The sequence below is a fragment of the Mustela putorius genome, unplaced genomic scaffold, assembly GCF_011764305.1.
Source record: "Mustela putorius furo isolate JIRA1106 unplaced genomic scaffold, ASM1176430v1.1 tig00003870_pilon_pilon_pilon, whole genome shotgun sequence".
Lineage (NCBI taxonomy): Eukaryota > Metazoa > Chordata > Mammalia > Carnivora > Mustelidae > Mustela > Mustela putorius.
The window spans coordinates 11139817-11164660 of NW_025422022.1; the positions used below are offsets into that span (position 1 = coordinate 11139817).

Consider the following 24844-nt stretch of genomic DNA (forward strand, 5'->3'; position numbering starts at 1 on the left):
GTTTTATTAAGAATATATTGCATACAGATGTGCCTGGTACTTTCATTTTCTACACTTGTACGTCTGAACATTTCCCAATTAAAAACTTAGGTTGGCGAGTTTGGGGGAAAGGCACTTACCCTGTCAATTGCTGTAACTACTTCCAAGGGCAACAGTTTATGCTGGCGAGAGTGTTGGGAAACAGGCGCCCTCATACACTGCAGGTGAGAATAGAGATTGAGAACACCTCCGCAAAGGTAATTTTGGCAGTGTTTCACGAAATTGCAAATTCCTTTGGATTTAGCACAATTTCCTCTAGGCATTCATTCAAAGAAAACGAGCAATGTGGGAGCAAAGGTTTCTCTCCAAGAAGTTCATTGTAACAGTCACAGCGCCGTTTGTAATGTTAATAGTGAAGAAGCCATCTCCCACCACCAAAGATCCTGGACTCACTATAACGTTAGACCCATCCTGTCTCACTCGATCTAATTGGTTCCAATTTGGGGTGGAACTGCCTGATGGAATATTCTGCGGCGAACAACATGATGCTGTTGCAACTTTCTAGTGGGGTGGAAACTCTTGCAAAATATTAAGCTAAAAGAGGGTAGGTTACAAAATAGTGGATAGAGTGTCCCATTAAAAAAAAAAAATACCAATGTATGCATGGAAGCCAAGACAACTTAAGTCAACAGAAGTTACTTGTGGGTGAATGGAAGGTGATTTCTATTTTCTTCCGCTGCGTTGTTTTGTTTTCGTCTGCGTGTGTGTCTCATTTTAACAGGAGAGGCTCTCCTTGGGCCTGATCGCCCCCGCCAGCAGGCAGGGAGCCACGTACTAGGCTTGCGGAGTTCCGCGGGAAGCCCGAGGCGTCTCTGGTGACAATCGAATCTGGAGTAGAGAGTCCCGAGTTCACCTCGGGCGTCCCCACCCCCACGCCGGGCGACTGGGGGAGCTGCGCCATCACTCTGACTCTGGGGTCGTGCCAGGAGTAGACCGCCCCCTCCCCTGGCCGGGCCTCGTTCCCGCTCGCGGGGAGGGTCAGCGGGGCCCCGACACGCGCGCCCGCGCCCTTTGCAAAGCCCAAGCGCGCCGCGTCACGCGCGGGTGGCGATCGCCGCGGCCCCGCAGCCAGCGCAGCGGCGCGGCCTCGGGGCGCGCGGGGGAGGGGCCGCGCGCGGGGGCGGGGCCGGGGCGGGGGCGCCCCGCGGGAGGCAGGCGCCGGGGAGGGCTGGCGGGTCCCGCGCTGCCGCCGCCCGCCGGGGATTCCCCCAGGCCGGCTCCCGGGGGAAGTCCCTGTACGCGCGTATAAGACAGCGGCGCCGCGGAGCGCACCCCAGGCCGGCAGTCCCCAGCCATGTCGCGCGGCCTCCGGCTCCTGCTCCTGAGCTGCGGTAGGGCCCCAGACGCCTGTCGCTCCCCTTCCCATCCCCTCCCGGCGATCTCCCCCCCACCGCCCCCAGCCCCGTCCTCTCGCTGGCTCACGCCGCTCTCTCTGTCGCTCTCGCAGTCTGCAGCCTGGCGTCCGCGACGCGGGAGGTGAAGGTGGCTTGTTCCGAGGAGGCGGACTTACCGTGCACCGTCCACACGGACCCTCAGGGCCCCTACAGAGTCTTCTGGGTCAAGGTAAGCGCGGCGAGGGCTCGGCCGGCTTCGTCGGAGGCAGAGGGGGACCACCTCCCTGGGGCTGGCGACCCTGTGTGTGGCCCCCAGCCGGACTGCCTCCAACTCCCGGGTCTTCCCGCATGCCTCCCTTAACCCCCCTCCGCATCTTGGTACCAGGCGATTAGATTAGATTAGATTTTTGTTCCCCAAGGACCTAATCCTCTTCCTGCCCCTAAAAGTGGCCTGAAATGAAGGATCCAAATAAGCCCCTGGGAGCGCAGAGACCCTCTTATTTTGGATGAATTCTGGAGGCCACCTGTGGTTGTGGCCGGATATGGATATCAGACAGAAGGCCTGTCCCCAGATTTCTGACTTCTCATGTCTGGGGACTGTGATGCCCAGGATTTGGGGCAGAGAGGGAAGGAATAAAGGACTAGGAGATCATCCGCTGTGATTTCGGTTTGTTTGCCTGCTGGGGTCGTCTGTCAGCAATCCCCATGGCGGCTTCTCCTGGCCCCTCGCTGGTCCTGCTGCCTGGGACTCTGGCGGGCAGCCCCTAGGGGTGAGAGGCACAGCAAGGGGGTCATCTGGGAAGGGGCCGGCCTCACCGTAAGAGAAGTGAGCTGCTCTGGGGCATTTTTTAAGGACTCCTTTCAACCGGAACATTTTCAGATGCTAAGAGCGCGGTTCTGGCAGTCTTTGACAAGCCAAGCAGTCCCTGGTCTTTTGCTCACCTGCGTACATGAGATTAGGGCCACAGGAGCACCTCTAGTTTGAGCCAAGTGCATGTGATCTCCCAGCCTTAATCAGGGGCTCTGACTGAATTGTCTGACCTTAGAGGAAATCCCTGCATCTGCTGCCTTCCACAGAGTGCAGGCCTTTTCTTCTGCCCTCCAAAAAAGATGCTGTAAGAATCCGCAGCTGCATCAGGCCAGTTAGCAAGGCGGCTCGGGACAGCTGTGTGTGTGTGTGTGTGTGTGTGTGTTCTCCTGACCAGCTGGTCAGTTTCCCCAGACGGTGCTGCGACATTGCGTTCCTGTATTCTGCACAACACCCAGTGGGTGGCCTGCTAATTGCGAAGGTGCTCCGTGAATCCAGGCTGGCTCTCCGTGAGTTCTGGGCACCTGCTATGTCGCTGCGGCCTTGGAGCACCATATCTTGTAGGAAAGTAGGTTTGTGACTATTCCCACTTCGTTTCCACTGTATTCACAGTGGGATCAGAGAATGTAGCAATTCCGAAATTGTTCTTGCAGTAAAAACAATAGCACTTAAACAGAAATATTGTAAAAACATGATTATTTGACTCCTCCCTCTGTGCCAGCCTCTGAGGTGAATCTTTACCTCTGTTATCTGTTTCAGTCCTTCCAGTGGACTTAAGAGATCATCTGCCCATTTTACAGATGAGGAAACTGAGTCTCAGGGTGTGAAGGAATCCCTGCTCACTGTTACCCAGCTGATTAAGGGAGCAGGAGGGTGGGATTTGAACCAAGCAGTCTGATTCCACAACCTGAGGTGGTTTTCAGAGGTGTTATCTTGATGTCTCTGTTTTCTACCTCAGTTACTTAAGGTAAAGAAAGTAAAGGTGTTCTTCATCTAGCCAGGCAGAGACTTAGTTATCTTAAAGAAGGTGGGGAGTAGGAGGGGGGATGTGAAACCACCATCCCCTCCCGAGACGAATTTAAAAGAGAAAATAGTATTAATATCCCCAGGGGAGTAATTAAAAAGTACTCATGAAACGAGTAGGTGGCATTTCAGACTGTAAAATTCCAACAGTTGTCAAGGTAAATCTTCTTGCACAGGGCCGTTTGGAATGTTGCAGTAAACCATAGCAATTAACCTTTGGCTTCTCCTTGGATGTCAGCTGATGATGTAATTCTATAATGTATGTGCTTGTTTATTGAACATAGTTCTTGCGTGATTTACCCTGAAGGTCTCTCAAACTCTGTTAAAAAAAAAAAAAAGATGATGGTCTCTTGGCATTTTCTTTTTTTTTTTGTTGTTGGTTCATGGAATAGGGTTATTGCAAAATCATGCCATAGTTATTTATTTATTTATTTATTTTTTAAAGAGATAAACTGTGAACAGGTCGTGGTGGATAGGGGAGCTTCGAGATGCCAGTAAACTCTTCAGATCCCTTGAAAATGAAATGCATTGTTCCTTCAAGTGCTTTTTGACAGGTCTCAGCGTGTTCTGTAGGTAGTTATTCTTTTCCAGCCAGTAATTATACTTTTGTGCTTATTGTGTTTGTACAACAAAAGTGGGTAGAGTATTCTGGAAATCAGGTCAGTGGTGAAATGCTGAAATACTTAGTTTTACAGAAGATTGAGCATCTTGTCATTTTCCCCCACATCGCTTTCTTGCATAATGTTTCAGTGGACTTGAAGAGGTGGTTATAAGAGGAGGACCGTAAACCTGAGGACCACAGCCAGCCTCGTGCATGTCACCTTCCTCCTCATCACTAGTGTGGCTTGTCAGATCTCTTTGCACAGTCCACAGTGAGCTGGACAAGGGAAGCAGAGGGTCCCTTGGAGGGGGTTTGTTGTTGTTTTATTTTGTTTTTACCATCTACCAGATTGATTCACGTTCTCACAAGGACTTCTGCAAATCACAATTATGGTTATAATGGCTCACAATTTATTTTTTTGAATTTTTTAAGATTTTATTTATTTATTTAACAGAGAGAGAGAGAGAGAGAGAGAGAGAGATCACAAGTGGGCAGAGCAGCAGGCGAGAGAGGGGGAAGCTGGCTCCCTGCTGAGCGGGGGGGATTCGATCCCAGGACCCTGAGATCATGACCTGAGCAGAAGCTTAGCCCACTGAGCCACCCAGGCACCCCATGACTCACAATTTAAAATACCGTGTACCACTCAGTTCTCCCCCACCATTGGGTATCCTGCCACTATCCAATTGGCAGTGATTACTTGTCATTACCAAAGGACCCATGTAAACTGTGTGTTTCTTATCGTGCCTTGTGCGGAAAGATCCAAAACAAAGGGCATCCAATTAGCGTTTGTAACATTAGGGCGAGTGGGGGAAGAAACAGTGTCCATTTTATCCTCTGTTTCGAAGGCACAGTGAGAGGGGCTAGGGGAGGCTTAATACAGACATGTACAGGGGTCCTGGGGGAGTGAGGAGTGGGCAGAGATAGCCCAATTCCTGTGAACTCAACTCTTACTTGCCATGGACCAGTGTCCTTCTAACTGGGACCCATCCGTGGGTCCTCCTGTCATCCTTTCCTGCGTGTGCCTGTTAAGGCAAGGGGATGACTGAGATGAAATAGAAATGTGCATTCATTCATATATCCAGGAGAACAGCAGCTAGACTTAAGCCTTTCAAGTTGTGAATTGACTGCGGTTGTTTAGGGAGATCTTTTGAGAAATTACGTAAGCCGACTTTGGTCCAGCGTCTCTCCCATTGGCTGTGAGCCTCTTGCATCAGAGGGCACAGCGCCATCCCACGTTGGCCAGGAGTAAGCCGATCCATTAAGGAGATACTCCTGGCCTTCATGCTGAGCATGGGGTCATAGTCTCTTTACAGAAACTGCACTAGGTTTGGAGGGAGAGGATGATACTGGATGGGGTGTTTGAGCACGGTGATTTTGCCGCCAGTGATAACAAGTGGTTATTTATCAGAGAGGTGCACTGCCATCTTGTAGCATGCTGGGAGCCCCGATAGCCTATGCTGATACATAACGAAAGAGGATATGTAATGTCACCCTGGGAGATGACATTGCGGGGGTGAGGACAGAGACGCGTCACAAGACAAATGCCCTTTTCAGATTATTTCCAGCAGAAGGGAGAAAGGGGAAGTAAGACTGATTTCAGAGGTCAGTCTTGATTTTGTAATAGTGAGAAGGGCCCCCAGCGGGGACATTTCCTGGACTATCTCCAGGCTTCACGGAGCTGTGGCGGAGAGCTGGTTAATGGCTTGCATGAAGCAGCTTCGAAAGTTCAAGGATAGTCCCTACGCAGATCTTGCTTGTTCTCCGTCTGTTATGAAGCTGTCTTCCGTGCGTGTTGCAAATCTCCTTTTCAGTGTACTTGTATTTTCTGTCTTGACTGCCTTGTGTGATGGCGCCCCAAAAGCAAGAAGCCCTCAAAAGCAGAATCCCTTAGCAGAGGCTGGAATTGATGACCTGTCTGAGCAGATGTAATCTACACGGCCACAAATGCTGATGGTGAAGGAGCCAGTGTGTGCCACTTACTAGCTCACTAGACTTCCTTGAGTCTAGAATTTTATCTGCTGTGAGACAGAGTGAACAGCATGTTTTTAGGAGAGGAAGGAGACATTCTCATATTAAACAGAGAAGCCCTGAGACACTGAAATGTGAAAGTGATGTGTGTGTTAGCATCAAAGGAAAGTTCTGCCATCCTCATTAGCACCTACTTGGCCTGGTTGAATTGCTTTTATGGGCTTTACCTTAGGTCAAACCATGAAGAACTATAAAGTTGGTTTTCAGAAGTCTCTTGTATTGACATTTGGATTAGCCAACATTTCTAAAGTCCCAACTTATTCCAAGTCCTGGCCCTCGTGCTGGCCATCTTAAAATCAACGGGGAGCTTTTGCCAGAGGACCATCTTGAGCAAAGGAGTGGAAAAGGAACCCACAAGCATTTTAAGGAACCAGTGGGATGGCCCAGGATCTGTTAGGAAGAATTGTACAGGAGAGGGCTGGGAGATGTTACAGAGAAGGTGGTGAGGAACCTCGGATGCCCAACGATAATGGCTTGAACTCCTTTTGGCAGCAAGGAGTCGTTGAAAGTTTTTAAGCAAAGAGAATGACCTAATGGCACATATTTTCAAAGAAGAGCATATCTCTTGTGGTGAAAGACATACTCCGATTCATCCTGGGAGATGCTGAGTCCCAGAGGGAGACCATGTTCTCTCCCTGCAGCAAAATCCAATCAGGTCAACTCAGCCGAGACCTCGGCACATTTCTGAGATTTGCCTTCCCTTCTTTCTTGGCTACCTGTTGTGTCCCCACAATTCTATGAATGAGTCGGCAACACAGCACGTGGCTGCCTCGGAGGGGCTCTGCAAGTCTCAGCCAGCTGCGAACAGGTCATCACTGAGATTTTGGGGATGTGACAAATCAGAGCAAAGTTGCTCCAGTCTTACTGTAGGAGGAAGAAGGCAGCTGGGGATTAAACAAAGAAATCAAAACCTTGTTTTCCATGAGTAAAAGGGGGAACCTAGGTCATGTGAGAAACAGTATTATCTTACTTCTGTATTTGGTTATGTCACTACACAAAGAAGAGGAAGTTAGGAGAAGGTCTCAGTGATGTAAGGGAAGGTTTAGCATAGAGCAGGGCTAAAAAGGGATTCATTACCTTAAAAAGGGTTTCTTCATCTGAAATTGTTTGCATAATCTTCGGACTTGGGAACCCAAGGCTTATTTCTATCACCTGGCGTTTTGTGGAACCGCAACCAGTCTACTGCGTGTTCTTGTCCCAAATCTCTAGGAGACAAGAGATTCCAGAAGAGGGGGTAGTTCATTAGGATTATAGGTCCGGGTGGAGAAAGCCCACGAGAAAAACAGGGTACCAGTTGCCATAAGCAATTCATAATCAGAAACTCTGGGCCAGTTCTAGAGCACAAGGGTTCTGAATTGGATTAGGTCTGGAGGAGAGGCACGTATTTGAGTTCAGGGGACAAGGGACTGGTCTACAGGCTGAAGCCATGTGGAGAGACCTCCCTCCATGTCACATTAATTTATGGGGTAGTTTGAGGTATCCCTATCAGTGAGGACCCTTTTCAGTTGCGAAGTGTTGTGATCCAGTCAAACTCGTTTCAAGTAAAGGGAATATATTGGTTTATATAGTTGAAATGGGAAAAAAAAAAAAAAACTTTAAAACTGTAATTCACACTTGAAATTGAATTGTGTCCCACAGGAAAATTATCTCCGGTATCTGCAAATGTAACCTTATACGGAAATAGGGTCTTTGCAGAAGTCATCAATTAAAAAGTCATCAATTTTTAAAGCGAGGTTATACTGAGTATCTAGGGTGGGTCCTAATCCAATGCCTGGTGTCCTTGTAAGAAGAGAAAACAGAGCTACCGACATAGACACACGGGGAGAACACCGTATGAAGGCAGACGCAGAGACTGGCGGGATGCGTCCACAAGCCAAGGAATGACAAGGATGTCTGGCAAACACCAGAAGCTTCAGGAATGGGGCATGAAGCAGATTTTCCCCTGGACACTTCAGAGAGAGCGTGGCCCTGCCAGCCCCTCGCTTCTGGGTTTTTGGCTCCAGAACTGTGAGAAAACACATTTATTTTTTTAAATTTTATTTAAAAAAAATTTAATTCCAGTATAGCTATCCCACGGTGTTATGTTAGTTTCTCATGTACCATATAACAATCCAACAGTTCTGTACGTGACTCAGCGCTCTTCATCCCCTGCACCTAATTCGCCCATCCCCCACCCGCCTTTCCTCTGGTCACCATCAGTTTGTTCTCTAGAGTTAAGTCTGGTTTTTTTGTTTGTCTTTTTTTTTTTCCTTTGTTCATTCATTTTGTTTCTTAAATTCCACTTCTAAGTGAAATCGTAGGGTATTCATCTTTCTCTGATTGACTTATTTCACTTAGCATAATACTCTCTAGCTCCATCCACATTGTTGCAAATGGTAAGATCTCATTCTTTTTTATGGTTGATAATATTCCATTGTGCGTGTGTGTATGTATGTGTATATGTGCACACACACGCGTGCACGCGCGCACACACACACACCCCACATCTGCTTTATTCATTCATCCATCAGTGGATGGTAGGGCTGCCTCCGTAGTTTGGCTATTGTAAATAATGCTATAGTAAACATAAGGAGGCATACATCTCTTCAAATTAGTCTTTTCATCTTCTTTGGGTACCTACCCAGTAGTGGAATCACTGGATCATAGGGTAGCTCTATGTTTAATTTCTCGAGGCATCTCTGTACTGTTCTCCATGGTGGCTGCACAAGTTTGCATTCCCACCAACTGTGCACGAGGGTGCCGAGAAAATACATTTCTGTTATTTCAAGGGGCTCAGTGTTGCACTTCGTTATGGCAGGGTCGGCAACAAATCCAGCTGGATTTAGAGGTTCGTGACTATCTCCAGGGCTTGGTGTCTTTCTGTCCCTCAACTCTTCCTTTCTTCATAGTGGTTTTGTCATCAGCCTCCGTCCACATGGCCAGGAGACAGTGGCTGGTAACCGCAGTCTTGCGGACCCTCTCAGGGTCACATGCAAAGGAAAATATTGTGCCTCTCTTCTCATATTTCAGCAAATGTCTGATTATATTTAAGTGGCTTTGATTGGGTCACATGGCCCTCGGAGCCGGTGTCTCTGGTCCCAGATGTCAGGGCTGAAGTTACATGTGCCTCCTCTAGAACCAGGTGTCGAGATCTCGGAAGGCTTTGAATCAGTGCTCATAAGACTGCCCCTTACAGGCCCCGCAGGACCCAGAAGTTGCAGATGGAAGAAGGGATGCTTGGCGTGAACAACAAAAGGGCAAGTCCCAGTTTCAAAAGATTTTGCCGCCTTTAGTACCATGATGCTTTAGTAAATTCAGAACGTTGTAGATATCTTGGATGCATCATGGGTTGAAAAACAATTTCTCTTTTGAGCAGAGGTTGGGACTTCTAGGACAACTTTTCCAGGGAGGAAACAGGAAGTAATCAGCAGTAAAGAATGATGGAGAGCATGGATAGAGTGGAAAGCTATCAGATAGAACAACTTCTACAACCAGTGTTACCCATTGTAAAGCACTTTCATATGTTTTCGCTTTGGGTACTTAAAATAGCTTCCCGTAGCAAGTAAGAGAGTCGCAGGTGGGGATGTGAGACTCAGAGATGAGGTGCTATACTGAAGACGACCCAGCTCATGGACCACGAATCTGCACACTGGGCCTTTGATTCCAAAGCCAGTGCCCTTGTAACTCCCTCATTTTCTCTAAACGTCGCCTGTTCACTTGGCAAATGCCTTTTGAATAATTCCAGTGTGCCAGGAGCAATTGAGAATGCTGAATGAAATGTGGGCTGGGAAAAGGAGAGAGAGTGGTAACACGTTTAGGGCTCTCTGTGTGATGGACAGATGGCTGCAGGGCTGATGGACAGTTCTACGACACACGTCCATCATCGCGGGCGTCTTCACACCGCCCTGGTGAGTTAGAATGACCCCCGTGTCCCCAGAGCAGACAGAAGCCGCCGGGTCAGTTGTCCAAGAGCAGAGTGAGCTTCGGTGGGGCTGGGCTCTGCTTCCAGGTCTGCTCGACTCCAAAGCCTGTGCTCTTAATTTCGTTGTCTCTGCCATACGCAGAACTCTCTTAGCAGCCATCAATTCAGCTCTGTCTGTTAGACCCAGTAAATTTCAAAGTGGAAAATCATTTTTCCAATAAAACTACACTTAGAAAAAAACGATGTTAATGTGCATACATTCTGCCCTCATTATGACATCAACCTCCGAGCCAAACTATTTTGCACGTTATAAAGAGCTGTTTTTATGATGAATGAGGATTATATTGGCACTTTAATTGAGTTAGAAACCAAGGTACATGAAAGTTAGTGCATGAGAAATGCAATAAAGAAAAAGCTGTTCAATGTGATTGGAATATATCAGATTACTTTCATACCACCTTTAAATACATAAAGTCCATACCTTTAAATACATTTAATCAAATTATTGGATTAAATATTTAAATGCATATAGAAGCACACACATTTTGCTTCTCAAAAGGCTCTCTTCCTTTTCTTTTAGTTTGCTATCACATTCTTAACAGATCTCATGTATGATAAATTTGAATTCCAGATTTGTGATCAAAATTCTCTCTTTGCAGCAGGCATGGGACTATTTGCTCTCTTATATTCAAATATGGTAATTGGATAAAATTATTTAAACTGAAAAAATAACTTTTCACAGTAATAAGATTTTTGACTGAAATATCAGTTCAACTTCCAACATATTAATTCTTTATTTGATTTCTTTTATTCTAGTTTAAATTTGTCCTATTAAAATAAACACTTAATTCACATGCCCTTAAAATTAATACTTGTATTTGTTTCCTTTAGTATTCGTCAAATTAAAGAGTTTATTTAATTTGGGACTTGTGGTTTCCTTAAGGTAAAATCTCTATTTTAGAGAAAGAATATGTTACTCAAATTATTTAAGCACACTGAGGGCCTTGAGACAAATCAAATGTCCCTTGGCTTTCTGAAAATGAATTATCTTGTACTTTACCCTTCTCTAATCCAATCAAAAATATAGAATTGTCAGCATAAGAGTTAGTGCAAGGAGCGTGGATTTTTAAAACATAATTGGGATGACTGTTTTGAGGAATTAATTTGCCCAAATCGTGTTGTGGTTTAGCACACTACAATATTAGCTTTGTAAAGTACGCATTAAATAGTCCCCATCAATTATGCTTGGCTGTGAATGAATCCGAGGGTTCCTTTTGTTATAAATTACTATTTCCTAAAATGCTTTTGCAGAGAAGCAATGAAACGCATTTGGATTTGGAACGTTTAAAGAGCCGTTCTTTGCCAGTGGTTGATTTTGAGTCAGCTCAGATGTTTATAAGAACTCCTAAAACAAAGCCAAGTTGAGGATGGCCCCTTCGCTGGTTGCTTTGTTTCCCTCTTTCTGAAATTTTCTGGTTCTTGAGCGGTGCTGCTTTTGCCACAGTGGACTCTGCTGATAGCCGCTTGGTCACAGAACTGAAGTTAATGATTTGAACTTTTGGATAAAAAGTCTCTTGGTATTGCTGGTACCTGCTTGCTTTTTGAGCATACAATGTGAACATAAAATCCACAACTATTTTTGCAGCTGTAGGCAAATCCCAGAATCCCCAGATGGAGTCACGTGAGAAGATCTGTCTTGAAATGGCATAAAGATGGGGGACGAGGCGTTGTGTGTACCTACAGCCTGAAGCGAGAGGGAGTGTTCTGAAACATTTCCAGGTGCCCAGAAGGCTCCTTTTGCTATATTGGTCATCAGGCAAAGACCGCTGCTTGTGCCTTTGAGAGGAGTTCCCAAGTTCAGCCCGTCGTCTGCTCAGTTTTCCGGGTCATTCAGGAAGACCCAGGAAGAGGCCATTGGAAGATGGCCCCATGAGAGTTATTTTGCCATGACCCCTCGGATGGCTGTGATGGGTCAGTAAATCAAAATTCTGCAGGTTGCTTTGGGGTTCTTTGTTTTGTCTTTTCCCTTCTTCTTTCTTCTGCCTTTCTCATGCTCTCACTCGGCCTTAGTTCTGCCCTTTGAAAATAACTAGAGGCCCCCTGGAGGTTTTGCCGCAGGCCCCGTGGAAATCTGACCATCCAATAAACGCCTTCGCTGTTGTTACTGCTGATTTTTAAAGTGAATTCTTTTCTGCAGGTAGGCGGAAGGCCACCGCCAGGCCGTTCTGATCACTTGCACACACTCGCTCCAGCCGGGTTTAGCAGCAGCAGGATCACAGGGCCACCTTTCTGTAAATAACCACAATGGTTTGTTTCCTTCCCCTCCAGAGGGCTTCTTGGTTTTGATCTTGACTTTCAAATGGTTCTTTCTGATTTGAGGGAGGGGTCACTGGATGAGACCAGAGGCTCCCAAGGAGAAAACCGGAGATAATCTCAAAATGATTGTTGCGACCAAGTTTCTGTTGTTTCAGATGCAGGATTTCTAGCAAGACAGGATCTGGGGAAATCTATCAAAAATAAATTGAGCGGATGCCTTTGGAGGTTAATTCAGAAAATAAGGGTGGGGGAGACATGGATGCTGCAGAGACGGGGCTGTGTTCCTTCAAAGTGGTGGTGTGGAGGGGTGAGGGCAGCTCTCGGGACACATGGTCCCTGGAGGGTCCTGGGCACCTGCCCCTCAAAGGCCTGGTAGGAGGAAACCCCTCTGCCAGGCGCGGGGGACGGGGCAGGCGTGAGTACACAATGAGGCTGTAGTTTGTGGTTTAATTAGGCTTGAAAAGAGAGAAACTGGGCTCAAGTTGATGTATTCCAGAATCCGTTATGTGGCTTGAATTCCCCTTGAGTTTCCTTGGGCACCCCTTGTATTTTGCCTTATTTTTGATCATCTGAAGGCCCCGGTCTACAGACCCTTGATGATTTAGGGAGGAGTCTTTCAACACAGGAAGAACCGTCAAGAAGTGGGATTTACTTCCAGCGACTCTGCCTGAGCAGAGCCGTTCGTCTCGGCCTGTGAGGGGGCAGTGAATGGAGCGAATGGAGCGGGTTTCTTGCGGGAGCGGTAAATCTGCCACCAGATGTCCCTGCTGCCCGTTCCCAGCATGCTAACGAGCCTGCAGCCGGGCTTTCTGTCTGCCTCCAGGTGCGCCCCCTCGCTTAGTGAATGCAGTGGAAGCCAGCGAGCGTGTGGGGAGTGTGTGGTGTGTGTGTAGCACATGTGTGCTGTGTGTATGTATGTGTATTATGTGCATACTTTGTATAGTGTGTGTTTTGTGTGTGCAGTGTGTGTGGGTGTAATGTGTGTGGTGTGTGAAGTGCATGTGTAGTGCGTGTGTTGTGCATGTGCTGTGTGTGTCATATCTGTGTGTGTGCAGTGTGTGTGTATTGTGGGGCTGAATGCGTATATGTAGTGTCTGCAGCATGTTTGTAGTGTAGTGTGTGGCGTGTGTACAGAGTGTGTATAGTGTGTAGTATGTGATGTGTATGAGGCCTGTGTGTAGTGTGTAGTGTGTGTACAGCGTGTGTGTAGTGTGTAGTGTGTGGCGCATGTGTGGTCAGTAGTGTGTGGTATGTGTGCCGCATGTGTAGTGGGTGTGTACAGCGTGCGTGCAGGGGTGCGTGCGTGCCTTTTCCCGCGCAGCCCCTGCCTCCCCGGGCCCTGCCTGATTCCTTGGCTCCTGCAGTCCCCGCACTGGCTCCCCCGCGGCCAGCGGGAGAGGAGCTGCAGGCTCCCGGCGCAGGTGACACACAGGGAAAGGCGTGTGACGCAGGGCAGGGAACGCTGCTGACCCCCAGGTCTTTCCCGGAGGTGGCTTAGGGCGCTGTCCCAGCACTGGGACAGGGAAGGAGTGCCACCGAGGCGCAGGCTCCATGCTGGCCCCAGCCATCGGACCCAGGGCGGGGTGCCCCCCTGAGCGCGGACAACAGTGACTGCCTTCCCGTTTGTGTCCATCAGTTTTGGAAGCTTGAAAACATTTCCGTGGGGGAGCGGCGGGCCAGCTCATCCGGGAAACGCAAACTCTCCATGGGGGAATGGGGTGGTCGCCTAACCTTGCAAGTAACAGAAGATGCAAAGACACCACCCACCGGACTGCGGAGACAGTTCAGGGAGGGAGGCCGCCCCATCAGTGGGGCTGGACTGGTCGGCCTCTCTGGGCGGGGACGGTGATCGCGGCGGTCAGGGTCTTTCCACGTGCGTCCTGGCGTGAGCCGCGCCATCTGACATGGCCCATCTGCACACGGGGTGGCGGCCGCGCCCTCGTGCCCCACTGGAGGCTCAGCACCGTGTCCCCCGTGATGTCCCGCGGGGGCCCCACGCACACCACGGTTGGAAGAACGCAGTGTCCATTTCTAGGAGGCCTGGCTCAGGTGCCCCGTGCTATCCGCTGAGCCACGCCCCCTTGGGAACATTTAGATGAAGGGCCGAGATGCTAGGAGTCATTCAGTGGGGGGAGCTGGCATTGGAAGGAAACAAGAGAACGTTTCAGACAGAGCCGTCGGCCGCGAAATGGGACTCAGAGTGATTCATGCGCTTCTGCTCGTCACCCTTGTCCGGCGGTCCTTCTTGTCCCCGGTGCCGCTCTGTCCTTTGGGGAGGCTGGAAGCTGGGTTACACGGAATCACCAAAGGCAGGCCTCACCCTGTCCCAGCAAAGATAGAGCCTGAAAGAATTTTCATAGATTTTTCTCCTCCTCCCCCGAAGGCCACACATGCATAATATTTTGTTTTTAAAAAAAAAAAAACAAAAAACTAGCTGAGGATGAATGTTATGAAAACAGGAGGCAGAACCTGATGGTGGTGGGGGCGCGTGGGGCGAGTGTGCAGGCTGTGTCACAGTGTGATGAAGTGTGACTCTTTCTCGACAGCTGACGGAGGGCGGCCAGGAGCGGATGGAGGTGCCTCAGGAGGGTCTGTGGTCCCACCTGCAGAAAGAAGCCTCCTTAGAAGCCTCCGGGGAAGGACTCTACTTGAAGATCCGGAACACTAGCCGCTGCCACGCGGGGACGTACAGGTGCACGGTGGAGGAGCTGGATGGGCAGAGAAACCAAAGCGGCACCGTGACCTTGAAAGTGACAGGTGAGTGACCTGCTGCCCCTGTGTCCTCCTTGCAAAACGTATGGGCACTTGCAGGAGGTCCTAAAACCCATCCTCCCGACTGGAGTCTGATTGGGAGCTTTGGGTCGCATCCATGGCTGAAAGCTAAATTCTCCTACGAGAAGGTCATCACCTTTTCTGCTCCCTCCTTCCTTCTAAAGACAGATCTACCCTAGTCGGATAGATAGATACCAAATGTAGCCAAACCATGAACCCGGGTGTTGTGTATCCCTACAAGAGCCCTTTGAAGCCAATCAGAAGTATCCAACACTAATTTTTGGAGGACAGAAAAACCGTGTAGTCCTGAATGCATCAGGCGGCTATGTTCCACCTTTCGGGCCTTTCTAACCTGGCCTAAGGGGGCTGTGTCTTGTTGCCACCTTTTTACCATGAGAACAGCCTTTCCCTCCCCTTTATCGTGATGACTTTGCCCCACACCTCACCTAGGGCCAAAGAAAAAGGACACGTGGGAAAAAAATGTCCCAGGGACAGAGCGCACATTTTTGCTCTATGCGGTAATACCAAGACTGGAGCTCCAGGACAAGGATTGTCTCTTTGGATTTTTTTCCCATACTTTTTCTTTATGGAGCTTAAAATATGCCTTGCGTCTGACTTTTGCCCAGCGCTTATTAAGGGTGGAAGCCTGAAGTGAGAAACATGCTGTTGTCATAGAGTTTCCTGATTTTTGCACCATAATAACTTTTCCCTTTTATTAGAAATGTGAAAGGAATCTGACTCAAGAGGATATTCCTTTTTTTCACAAGAACAGGATCGCTGTGTAGGGCTCAGTGTTTGGATTTGGTTCACGGTCTCTCTCTCTCTCTCTCACAAACACACACACACTCTCTCCTTATATCCTTCTCAGTCTCGAGCCCATTATGCTGCTCTGTTGACCTTCGTGCACCTGCTACCTCTAACACGACCCGCCCTGGGCTGGTCTCTGTGGTGGCTGTCACACAGTGGGCTGCGCGGGAATATTCATGGTCACACAAGTGCCCGAGGGAGAGCAGAGAGAGGAGGCCTGTCCTGTGGTGCGCGGAGCCCAGAGAAACAGAAAACAGCTGCTTTCCTCTCCTCTCCTCTCCCGACGGCTGTGTTGCCTGCAGCTTAGCTGGTGTGTCCCTTGGATCTGGTTCTGTTAGGAGCAGGGCTGCTCATTAGTATGTGACCTTGGGCCAGACACAGTCCTCTCATCCCTAAAACGGGGGCCCTCCCCTCTCCAACATGCTCTTATGGTGACGGAGGAAGGCGATATTGTACTCAAATGATTTGTCCCATGCCTGGATGCACGGAGTGCCAGATAAAGGTTAGGCACCATTAAGATGATGGCTCTCTACCTTTCTTTTCTTTAGTCTCAGACCCTGGTGAGATCCCACCTCTATTGCCGCTTATGAGATGTTGAATCCAGCCTTAGGGGTGGCCAGCAACCCCTGGCCGTGGGGGAGGACCTCCCCCATCACCTGCACTCCACCTGCCCCTGCCTGGGCCTTCCAGCAGATTCAGCACACATTGGCTGTCACGTCTGAGTGAGGAGAGGCTGTCCCGTCCATGTCTCCTCCTGGGCAGAAGGTCTGGCTGCTCCTGCCGACCCCTTGGCATCCCCAAGGGCTGCAGCCAAGCCTTTGGCAGTCCCCGGGGAGCCCCTTGGCTCACCTTGGCTGCTGGCCTTGGCCGAGGAGTCTCATGATTCGACAGAAAGGTGCTGACTCTGTCACCAGCCAGGCAGCTCGCCCGCCTTGTTCCTTCATCCCCTGGTCCTCCCGATGGCAGAACACCTAGCATTCCCCGCAGCACCGAAGAAGCTAGATAGATCACACAGAGCTTCACAAAGGGTGTGGCATCCCGTGCGAAGACATCAGACAAGCCAGGAGAGGCCCGGCCTCTGAAATGGAGGCAGATGGGCAGCGGGGCCAGTCTGGCCCGGACTCCCGGGCCTGCCACCTGCCTCACTGCCTCAGCCTCTCTGAAGCCCGACCCTTCTGTCTGTAAGATAGAGATGCTCCCACCTGCCTCCAAAGCTCCAGTGAGATCCGTAGGCCAGGCCCGTTGCACTCAGCCAGGCACAGGTGCGAGCGAGCGCCAGCCGCCACGGTCATCGCTGTCGCTGCTGTCGCTCGCGCTCTTCTTCCCGACGGCGCCGGCGTGAGGTTGGGAGTGGGAGACAAGCAGGGCTCGCAGAAAGCCAGTGTGAAGCATTCTCAGCTTTTCATCATGGTCAGAAAGTCCTGTTCAACGGCCTCACGTTTTACTCATGTTTTGTTTAAGGGTGCCCTAAGGAACGCAAAGAGGACACTTTTCAGAAATACCGAGCTGAGATCGTGCTGCTGTTGGCGCTGGTCGTCTTCTACTTAACACTCATTATTTTCACTTGTGTAAGTATCTTTTTAAAAACTCCGATGATGATGGAAAGACAGGCCGGGGCACCAATCCGAATATATGCTGTAGACTGTGGATCATTTAATGGTGGTGAGAGATGTTCTCTGAACACTGCACCTGCCAAGGCGCCCGCACTGTGAGGTCACTGTGGGAAGCGCTGGGCTCGTTTTCCATCCGCTCGCCCTGCGCAGAGCACCATGAGGAGAAAACAAAGCAAGGCGTGTGAGGCAGGTTTGAGAAGGCCCGGGTGGGAACAGTGGTGGTCAGTGCAGCGGCAGCCTTCCACCATCCCGGGGCAAAGGCACCACTCTTGCCATAGGCTAGTGATCCTGGGCAGTCACGGTAGACTAGTAGACTAGTTTCCTTCTCCTGACCTTGAACTGCTTCCTCCAAGCGGGTTCTCTTCTCTTATATTTTCAGACCTTCCACCCACTCTTTGAGAATTAACCCCGAGAAGCCAGGGTAGTGGGGTGTACAGGGAGTGTCCTGGTGTGAAAGATGGCTGGCCAGTGCTTAAGTGTCCTTGACATGCCCTTGAACCGTTAGTAGCAGGCTCTCCAGCTTCAAGACCCTGACCCTTTTTCCACATGGCTACGCACCTGGATTGACCAGAGTTGTAGGGGAGCAAGGCCAGCTCTGGGCCGGGCCCACTAGGAAGTGCTCTGTCCCATGGATCACAACAGTGTCAGGAAGGACTGGCTACTTGGGGACCAGGACAGAGCTCACCCAAGAGCTATCCCTGGGCCAGTTCTTGTCACTCACTGGCCCCCACTATTCACTTCCTTGCCTCTCTGGCCATGAAGTCATCTCTTGGGTGCTATTTTGGACATCAGCCAATCCAGTAAGCACCTACTGTATACAGGCATTAAGCTAGGCACTGATAGGGGACATAAAAAGGTTATAGGACATAGCTCTTGCTCTCAAGGAGCTTATGATTTGATTGTTAGAGTTATTTGTGCACAAGATAGTTAGAATTACTGGAGTGCAAATTTTAAAATTGAGTGACTTTAGTTTTTTGCAGGCAAATTCCTGTCTTGGTGGGCACTGATTTTCGCTGAAGATAACTAACCGTAGGGGCTGAAAATGGCCTCAGTCTGTAGTCAGGGGATCTTGTGGTCAGTTTGGAGTTGCCAGTGAAACAGTAGGAGCCCACTTGTAGACTGAACGAGGCTGCCAGAGTGAGCTGGCGAGCCTACTCTTAGGGAACGATGCATTTTCCCTATTATTCATCTCTCAACTTACCTTTTATTTTTTAGAAGTTTGCACAACAACAGAGTATTTTCCCAGATTTTTCTAAGCCTGTCATGGAACGAGCATTTCTCCCAGTAACCTCCCCAAAGAAACATTTGGAGCCAGTGACTCTTCCCAAGACCGAAACGGTATGAGCAGGATTTCTGCCCGTTATATTTCCTAAAGTCGAAGAAGGCTCAGTAGTACGCCGGGACGTCCCTCAGGACGAGAGAAGAATGAGCCCCACACGGAAGGAAGCATCCTGCCTGGGAAGGATGTCCTTCTGAAACCCTTGACAGAGGATCCTAGCCCACTTTTTTTGTGAGCAGGACTTCAGAAACTATTATGTAACTACGTAGTATGGGGCCACCTGCAGGAAGTCCCCAGTTCTGCAGCTCCACAGCTACCTTCCCTAGCATGTTCCTCAGCTATCTGGTCAACCTCTTGGAACTCTTTTCAGTCGTGTACAAGCTATGGTGAGACGCAGTTGGAAAGGGATCTTGGGAAATACGGATGCCTGGAGCTGGCCCTGTGACAGACTTGTCAGGACCGCTGTCCTCTGCACATCTGGGAAACATCTCTTTAAATTTGCTGTGTTTTCTTGCACCAGCCCAGATGGTTTATATCTGGGAGAAATCGACAGCCAAACTGTGAGACAGTGGGGAACATTTAGCAAACAATTTCCCAGTGTGAAGGCTCTGCTATTACGAAGGAGTATTGTGTGTTCATAGAAATAACAAGTTGATGAACTGTTCTCAAATGGGGCCTTTTCGTCTGGGAAAGACACCCATAAAGGAGCAATAAAGAAGAGTGCTATGTTTATTTTTATAGCCATAGATACCCGTCAAAGAAGGATTTGTCTTTTGTTCTCCTTTTGGAATCGACATGTATAGTCAGGTGTCAGGGCTGACGGACAAGTGACCTCAGTATGGAGGTAGCATATGAGTGAGAGGTTGGAGAAGTCAGAGGGCATGACCACGGGACAGCCGGATAGGTGATGACCAGCTGGAGATGCTGGCCCAGTCATGCAATCTGGCTTCTAGCCCCGGTTGTCTCACTACCTGTCTGTATGATCTTGAACAGGGTCCTCATGATTTCTCCTTTCTCAGCTGTAAACCGAAAGGTTGTTGTCTGAGTTGATTGCAATAATGTATGTGAAAATGCTTTGGAAAAGCATAAAGCACTATAAAAATTTGAAACTCCCTTGGGTCATTATCCTTGTTATTACAGTGGTCTTCTGGGCACGAGAAAATAGCTTTCACTTTTCATGTTTTCCAGCATTCCGAACAAAGAAGGCCACAAATAAGATTTTTCCATAGTCTTCTGTGAGTTATTTTGGGGAAGTGAGGAGGCCAGGTCAGTGACACAGCAGCCAATAGTACTCTAAGATATGGACGCCCAGGAACCCCTGGGCCATGGAGAGAAGGGAGTCCACAAAATGTTGCATTGACATTTTGACAGTTGCTTCATTTCTTTTATCAAACTTGGCCCTTTCCCAGTTTGCTTTCCAAAGAGATCTTATCCCATTAGTAGCATGTGCACAGCCCACACTGATATTAGGGGGTCAGAGGGAAGCCGAGATAATTCTGTGTTCTTGTTTCTTTGTCATACCCTTCATGTCATGAAGTGACTGCATGTGAATAGGGAGCGTTTTTCTTTTTTGGATTTCCAACTACTCCTAAAACGTTGGGATCAGTGATCGGATGTCTATAAACTAGTTTGAGAACTAGAACTCAAGATGAAATTCTGGAGGTGTTAACAGTGGCTGAGCACTGCCTCTGAGTGGGAGGGCGGTTATGGCTGCAGACCCCTAGCAAACAGCACCCCCTTGTGCCCAAAGATGCCCGGAATATCCATCTTCTAGCTGCCTTGCCACCAGGATGTCTACCATCAGCTGGACCACACGCGTGACTGCTGGTGAGGGCTAGGGGGATGGAAAGAAGGAGGGTCTTGACTTCAGACCCCTTACTGTGGACAGTCAGGGGCCCCACACCTAGGATTCCTGTGGTTTCACTCAAGATTTGCAAATAGGTCCATTACCCTCAAAATGGTAAGAACAGTCTAGCACGAGTGGCTATAATAGTTGTAAAAGTATCATAGGTGAATCCTTTTTGGAAAATGGCTCTTTATAAAGATGAATGCTCATAAAACGTCTGTAGAAGCTGTAGATTCCCTTTCAGAGGAATCAGGTCCATTCTTAAATGCTTTTCCAGAAGTGCTGGGGAGACCCCTGGCCTAGTAATCAGGAACTCTCTGCTCAGCCGGGTTTGAAGCCCAGCTTCAACAGTTACATGTCGTACTGGTGAAACTCTGGGCCATGAACTCCCCTGTCTGAGCCTCAGATCAGATCTTTAAGAATAAGAACAGCATCTGCCTGAGAAGTTTGCTGTGAGGATTAAATGAAGTAATATGTCTAAAAGCTGAGCCCAGGCTTTGACAAATAGTCCACCTTAGAGTAATGTCAGAACAAGAAAGAACAAAAAGGCAGCTGAGAAGGTAGCAGTGAGTAGGAACCTTGGACAGACAAAGTGATTTTGTACAAAGCAAGGAATTGGCCTGGAAGTCGTGTTGCTTTCAGTGGATGAATACACAGTGAATGCTTCGTGGCCACTGGGATTATAGTTCAGGAAAGACCAGGGAGGGGGGCTGCCCTTCATTAGCTTGAGCTGACTCCAGTGGAAAGCATGATGGAGATTTGAAATCAGACTCAATGTTTGGCACCTAGTGTTGGGAATGAGAAAAGACATCTGTGTGTGTGTGTGTGTGTGTGTGTGTGTGTAAGAGACAGTAGGGTAAGGGGAGTAGGGCAGAATTTATCAAGGAGGGTGAACTGCCTTGATGGAGAAGGAAGATGATCATGGACCATACTTGTTCTTTGTCTCCACTGCCGGGAAAAGCTTTATTTTCAGGGCTCTCCTTAGTCTATGCAGTTAAATCTACGGTTCAAATAATTTCACCTTGGGATGTCCCAAGACACAAACACAGACATGAGTATCAGCTCCGTGTCTTTCCAAAGGAAGGCCTGTGGTTTTTGTTTTCATAAAAATTCTTAGCAGGTTTCATCACACAAAACACTGAGCTGCACTCACAGAACCCAACAGAGCTCGATTATTTGCCGGGCTTGCTGGAGAAGGGATCTAGCCGCAGCCTGTGGACATAGAGTATGTGAGGCTCATGTGTTCGACCCCGGAGCTTAGGGACAGTGGGAGTCTCAGAATAATACTGTCTGGTTCTCCTGCCCTTCCTTCATTGCCAACTTGATTTGGCTGGATTAAGTGGATCATTGTTTGATACTCCGTCTTTCCCATGTAAAAACAGCCAAAGACCTAAAAATCCTCGGGTAGGAGCTGTTTGCTTAATTCAACAGCAGTTTCCCATAGCTCTGCAGCTGATTGTTTGCAGAGCCAGATTTGATCAAACTGGTTGGTAAGATACAATCAATCAGTTCTTCGGTCGGAGTCTATCACGGCTATCTATTATCCTCTTAAGACTGTGTGTTTATTTTCTAATTTTCAATTTTTAATTGCATGAGGAGATCAAATTTTACCCCCTGTAGAATTCTACCACCTGGAGTGTCTGGTGCGTTGGGTGGGTAAAGTTAAACCTTAAGTGTATTTGCTGAACGTTTACTCTGGACAAAGTGCTATTGTGGGAACTGTCTGTAATGCTCAGAAAAAGCAAGACACACCCTTCCTTTCAAGGGCTTGCAATCTAGTGGAGGGAGAAATGAGCTCCGAGCTGGGAGCACAGAGACCTGTTAACCTTAGGCAAGGGTACAAAGAAGAATGGGAACAAACAAAGGGCTGTGAGAGGGTCCAACTTCACGTGGGAGCGCCTTGGAAGGCTTTAAAGAACGGCTTCCATTTGAACTGGGATTTGGAAGATAAGCAGGATTTTGAACGGTAGTAACAGGAGAGAAGGTTTGGGGGGAATGGCAAAGAGAGGATCGCTAAGGCAAGAGATGGAGCACACACCTGAACAGCAACTTGTGTGGGCGTTTTGTAGGCAGAGGGCACCCAGACCCCTGGCCAGGTAGGGAGGAGGCAGTAATGGAGGGTTAACAAGTTTTTGTAGAGAATTTGTGTGGTAGAGCAGTCTCGAAGGATTCTGAGCCAGGCAGCCGTAAGACGAGATCCATTTCCAGGACAATAACCTGAAAGATAGAACAAAGGAGCTAGAGGATGTAGGAGGCAGGAAGACCATGGGAAAGACGGATGGAAGCCTGATGAAACACAGCACCCGCAGGAGAGAAAGGGAGGAATGGAGATGAGCTAATTCTTAGGCTCCAGAAAGGAGCTATCCCTTCTATCCTAACCTCTCCGTCACAGGCTGAACTTGAATCATCTTAGATCACAGAAAATGGCCTCATGTGTCACAGCCGTTGTGAGAGCTCACAAGACTCCGGTGGTGGTGTAGTACCAGATGTTGCATGAGTAAAGCTGGTTTTTTTTTTTTTTTTTTAAAGATTTTATTTATTTATTTGACAGAGAGAGAGATCACAAGTAGGCAGAGAGGCAGGCAGAGAGAGAGAGAGAGAGAGAGAGAGAGAGAGAGGAGGAAGGAGGCTCCCTGCTGAGCAGAGAGCCCGATGCGGGACTCGATCCCAGGACCCTGAGATCATGACCTGAGCCGAAGGCAGCGGCTTAACCCACTGAGCCACCCAGGCGCCCCAGTAAAGCTGGTTTTATCCATCGTTGCGCTCACTCCTGCCTCTGTTTCCCTGTCCCAGCAGACTAGTCCGGAGTTTTCCCCTTACAGAAAATCTGCTACTACATTTGGTTGACTCAGGAAACACGGAGTTCATGGTCCCAGCTCTGTGGGTGGGATTTTCCTGTGCTTACAGCCACACAGTGGAGTTTCTTTTATTCATCATTTCCAAGCCCTTAGACTTTTATCCAGCTGATGACATGCTACATAATTGCTCCTTAGCATATTTTTACAAATGAAATCTTCTGGAAGTTGGCTGAGGAACAGATCCTGCCAACAAAGCGGGATGATAAACCAAAAAGAAACCTTCCAGGTTGCTCAGTAGGTAGGGTGTGGCAAGCGTGGGGTGGGTATGAATATATCTACGTGGAAAATGGTGCCACGTAATATGGTTGCTTGTCCCAGAGCTGGACAAATGCCCTAGGAGACCCTTTCTGTCATTCAGATATGAGGCATTTCACTTGCAGACTTTCCTTTTCACTTCTTTATGTCATCTCCCCGTGGGATCCCACGCAGGCGCACAGTTCGGTAACAAAGGGCTATCAGGAAAACCTCATCTAGGCGGGGTGTATTTGTTTCCATGGTTCCTGAGAAGTTAGAGTGAAGTGAGGAGGCAGAATGTGGCCCCTGCCAGCAAACCTTCTCTTCTTTTCTCCTTTCGATGCATGAACACGTACAGAATCCCTCTGGGCAGCGGAGATGGACCTCACTTAGTGGTTCATTTAGATTCTGCATGAGAAGAAGATATTGTCATGGTAAGAGGGACTATTTCTTCAAATTGACCATTTCCCCCCTCACTCTTTTCCAAAGTAGCCTGTTTACAATCTCTTCTTGCAGATTATGGTACTTAGTAGAGACAAATAGAGAGAAATTCAGATACTGAAAAGCCTCAAGACATCCCGCAGAGTTGGAATGCTTTTTACAAAGGGGGAAAAAAAATCTGCAAATGTGTGTGTACTTGCCTCTCTACCTGCAAGAGCCAGCTGGACGGCTCATAACCAGTTCCTATTCAGGAACAACAAAAGCCTGTGTCAGAAGTCAAGGGACAGGAGGCTGAGAACTAATAATAATTTTGCACTTACACAGCAGTTTTCATCCGAAGACCTCAGAGTGCTTTATAAACATTAATTAAATTGCCCCGCAGCCCCGTGAGATGGCTGTGTATCACTATTTCCAATTTGCAGGCGGTGGAGGGAGGAGAGAGGTATGCATGGAGCGAAGTTGGAACCAGGCCATGCAGCAGTGCACGTGGATCGTGGACTCAGAAATAGCAACAGGACCCCGTTCCCCCATGAAGCCAAGGCTAGGGTCATGCCCCATGGTAACTGCTGGGGTGAGGAGGAGATGGTCTGGCAACTGAGCAGCTCAGAACCCCTCCCTGGTAGGACCCACCTTGTGCAAGAAGTGAACAGGCTGCCACCTGCGTCGTGCTTGAAGGGTGTGAACACGTGCTTATCATCGCACGCCAGGCTGCTGTTACTGCAGACGCATTGCTTGAGGGGCCCTCAGGATGGCAGGTGGGGATCCCCAGAGGTGCTGCCTCTGGTTACCTTGCTGTGCAGTGGGGACAGCGCTGCGAGGGGCTGTGATGTCCACTCTGCTCAGCAGAAGAATCCCATGGTCAATTACTGATTTCTGCCCTGCCTGTGGGAAGAGGTAGCTGTGGGTTGAATGTTATGCAGCCCCCCGCACCCCACAAAAGATAC

General features: G+C 48.7%; 1 protein-coding gene across 2 annotated transcripts; it reads left to right on the forward strand.

Annotated features, from left to right (window-relative positions):
* Positions 1–1200: 1200 nt before the first annotated feature.
* On the forward strand, positions 1201–19633 carry CD83 (CD83 molecule). 2 transcript variants are annotated; one of them, XM_004753743.2, is made up of 5 exons: positions 1201–1370; positions 1487–1602; positions 14597–14807; positions 17091–17197; positions 18461–19633. In XM_004753743.2, the coding sequence occupies exons 1-5, from the start codon at positions 1334–1336 to the stop codon at positions 18584–18586; spliced, it is 597 nt and encodes a 198-aa protein (XP_004753800.2). In that variant the 5' UTR covers positions 1201–1333; the 3' UTR covers positions 18587–19633. The 2 variants fall into 2 exon arrangements, with proteins under 2 accessions (XP_004753800.2, XP_004753799.2); XM_004753742.2 differs by having other exon boundaries at positions 1206–1370; positions 18458–19633.
* Positions 19634–24844: the final 5211 nt, after the last annotated feature.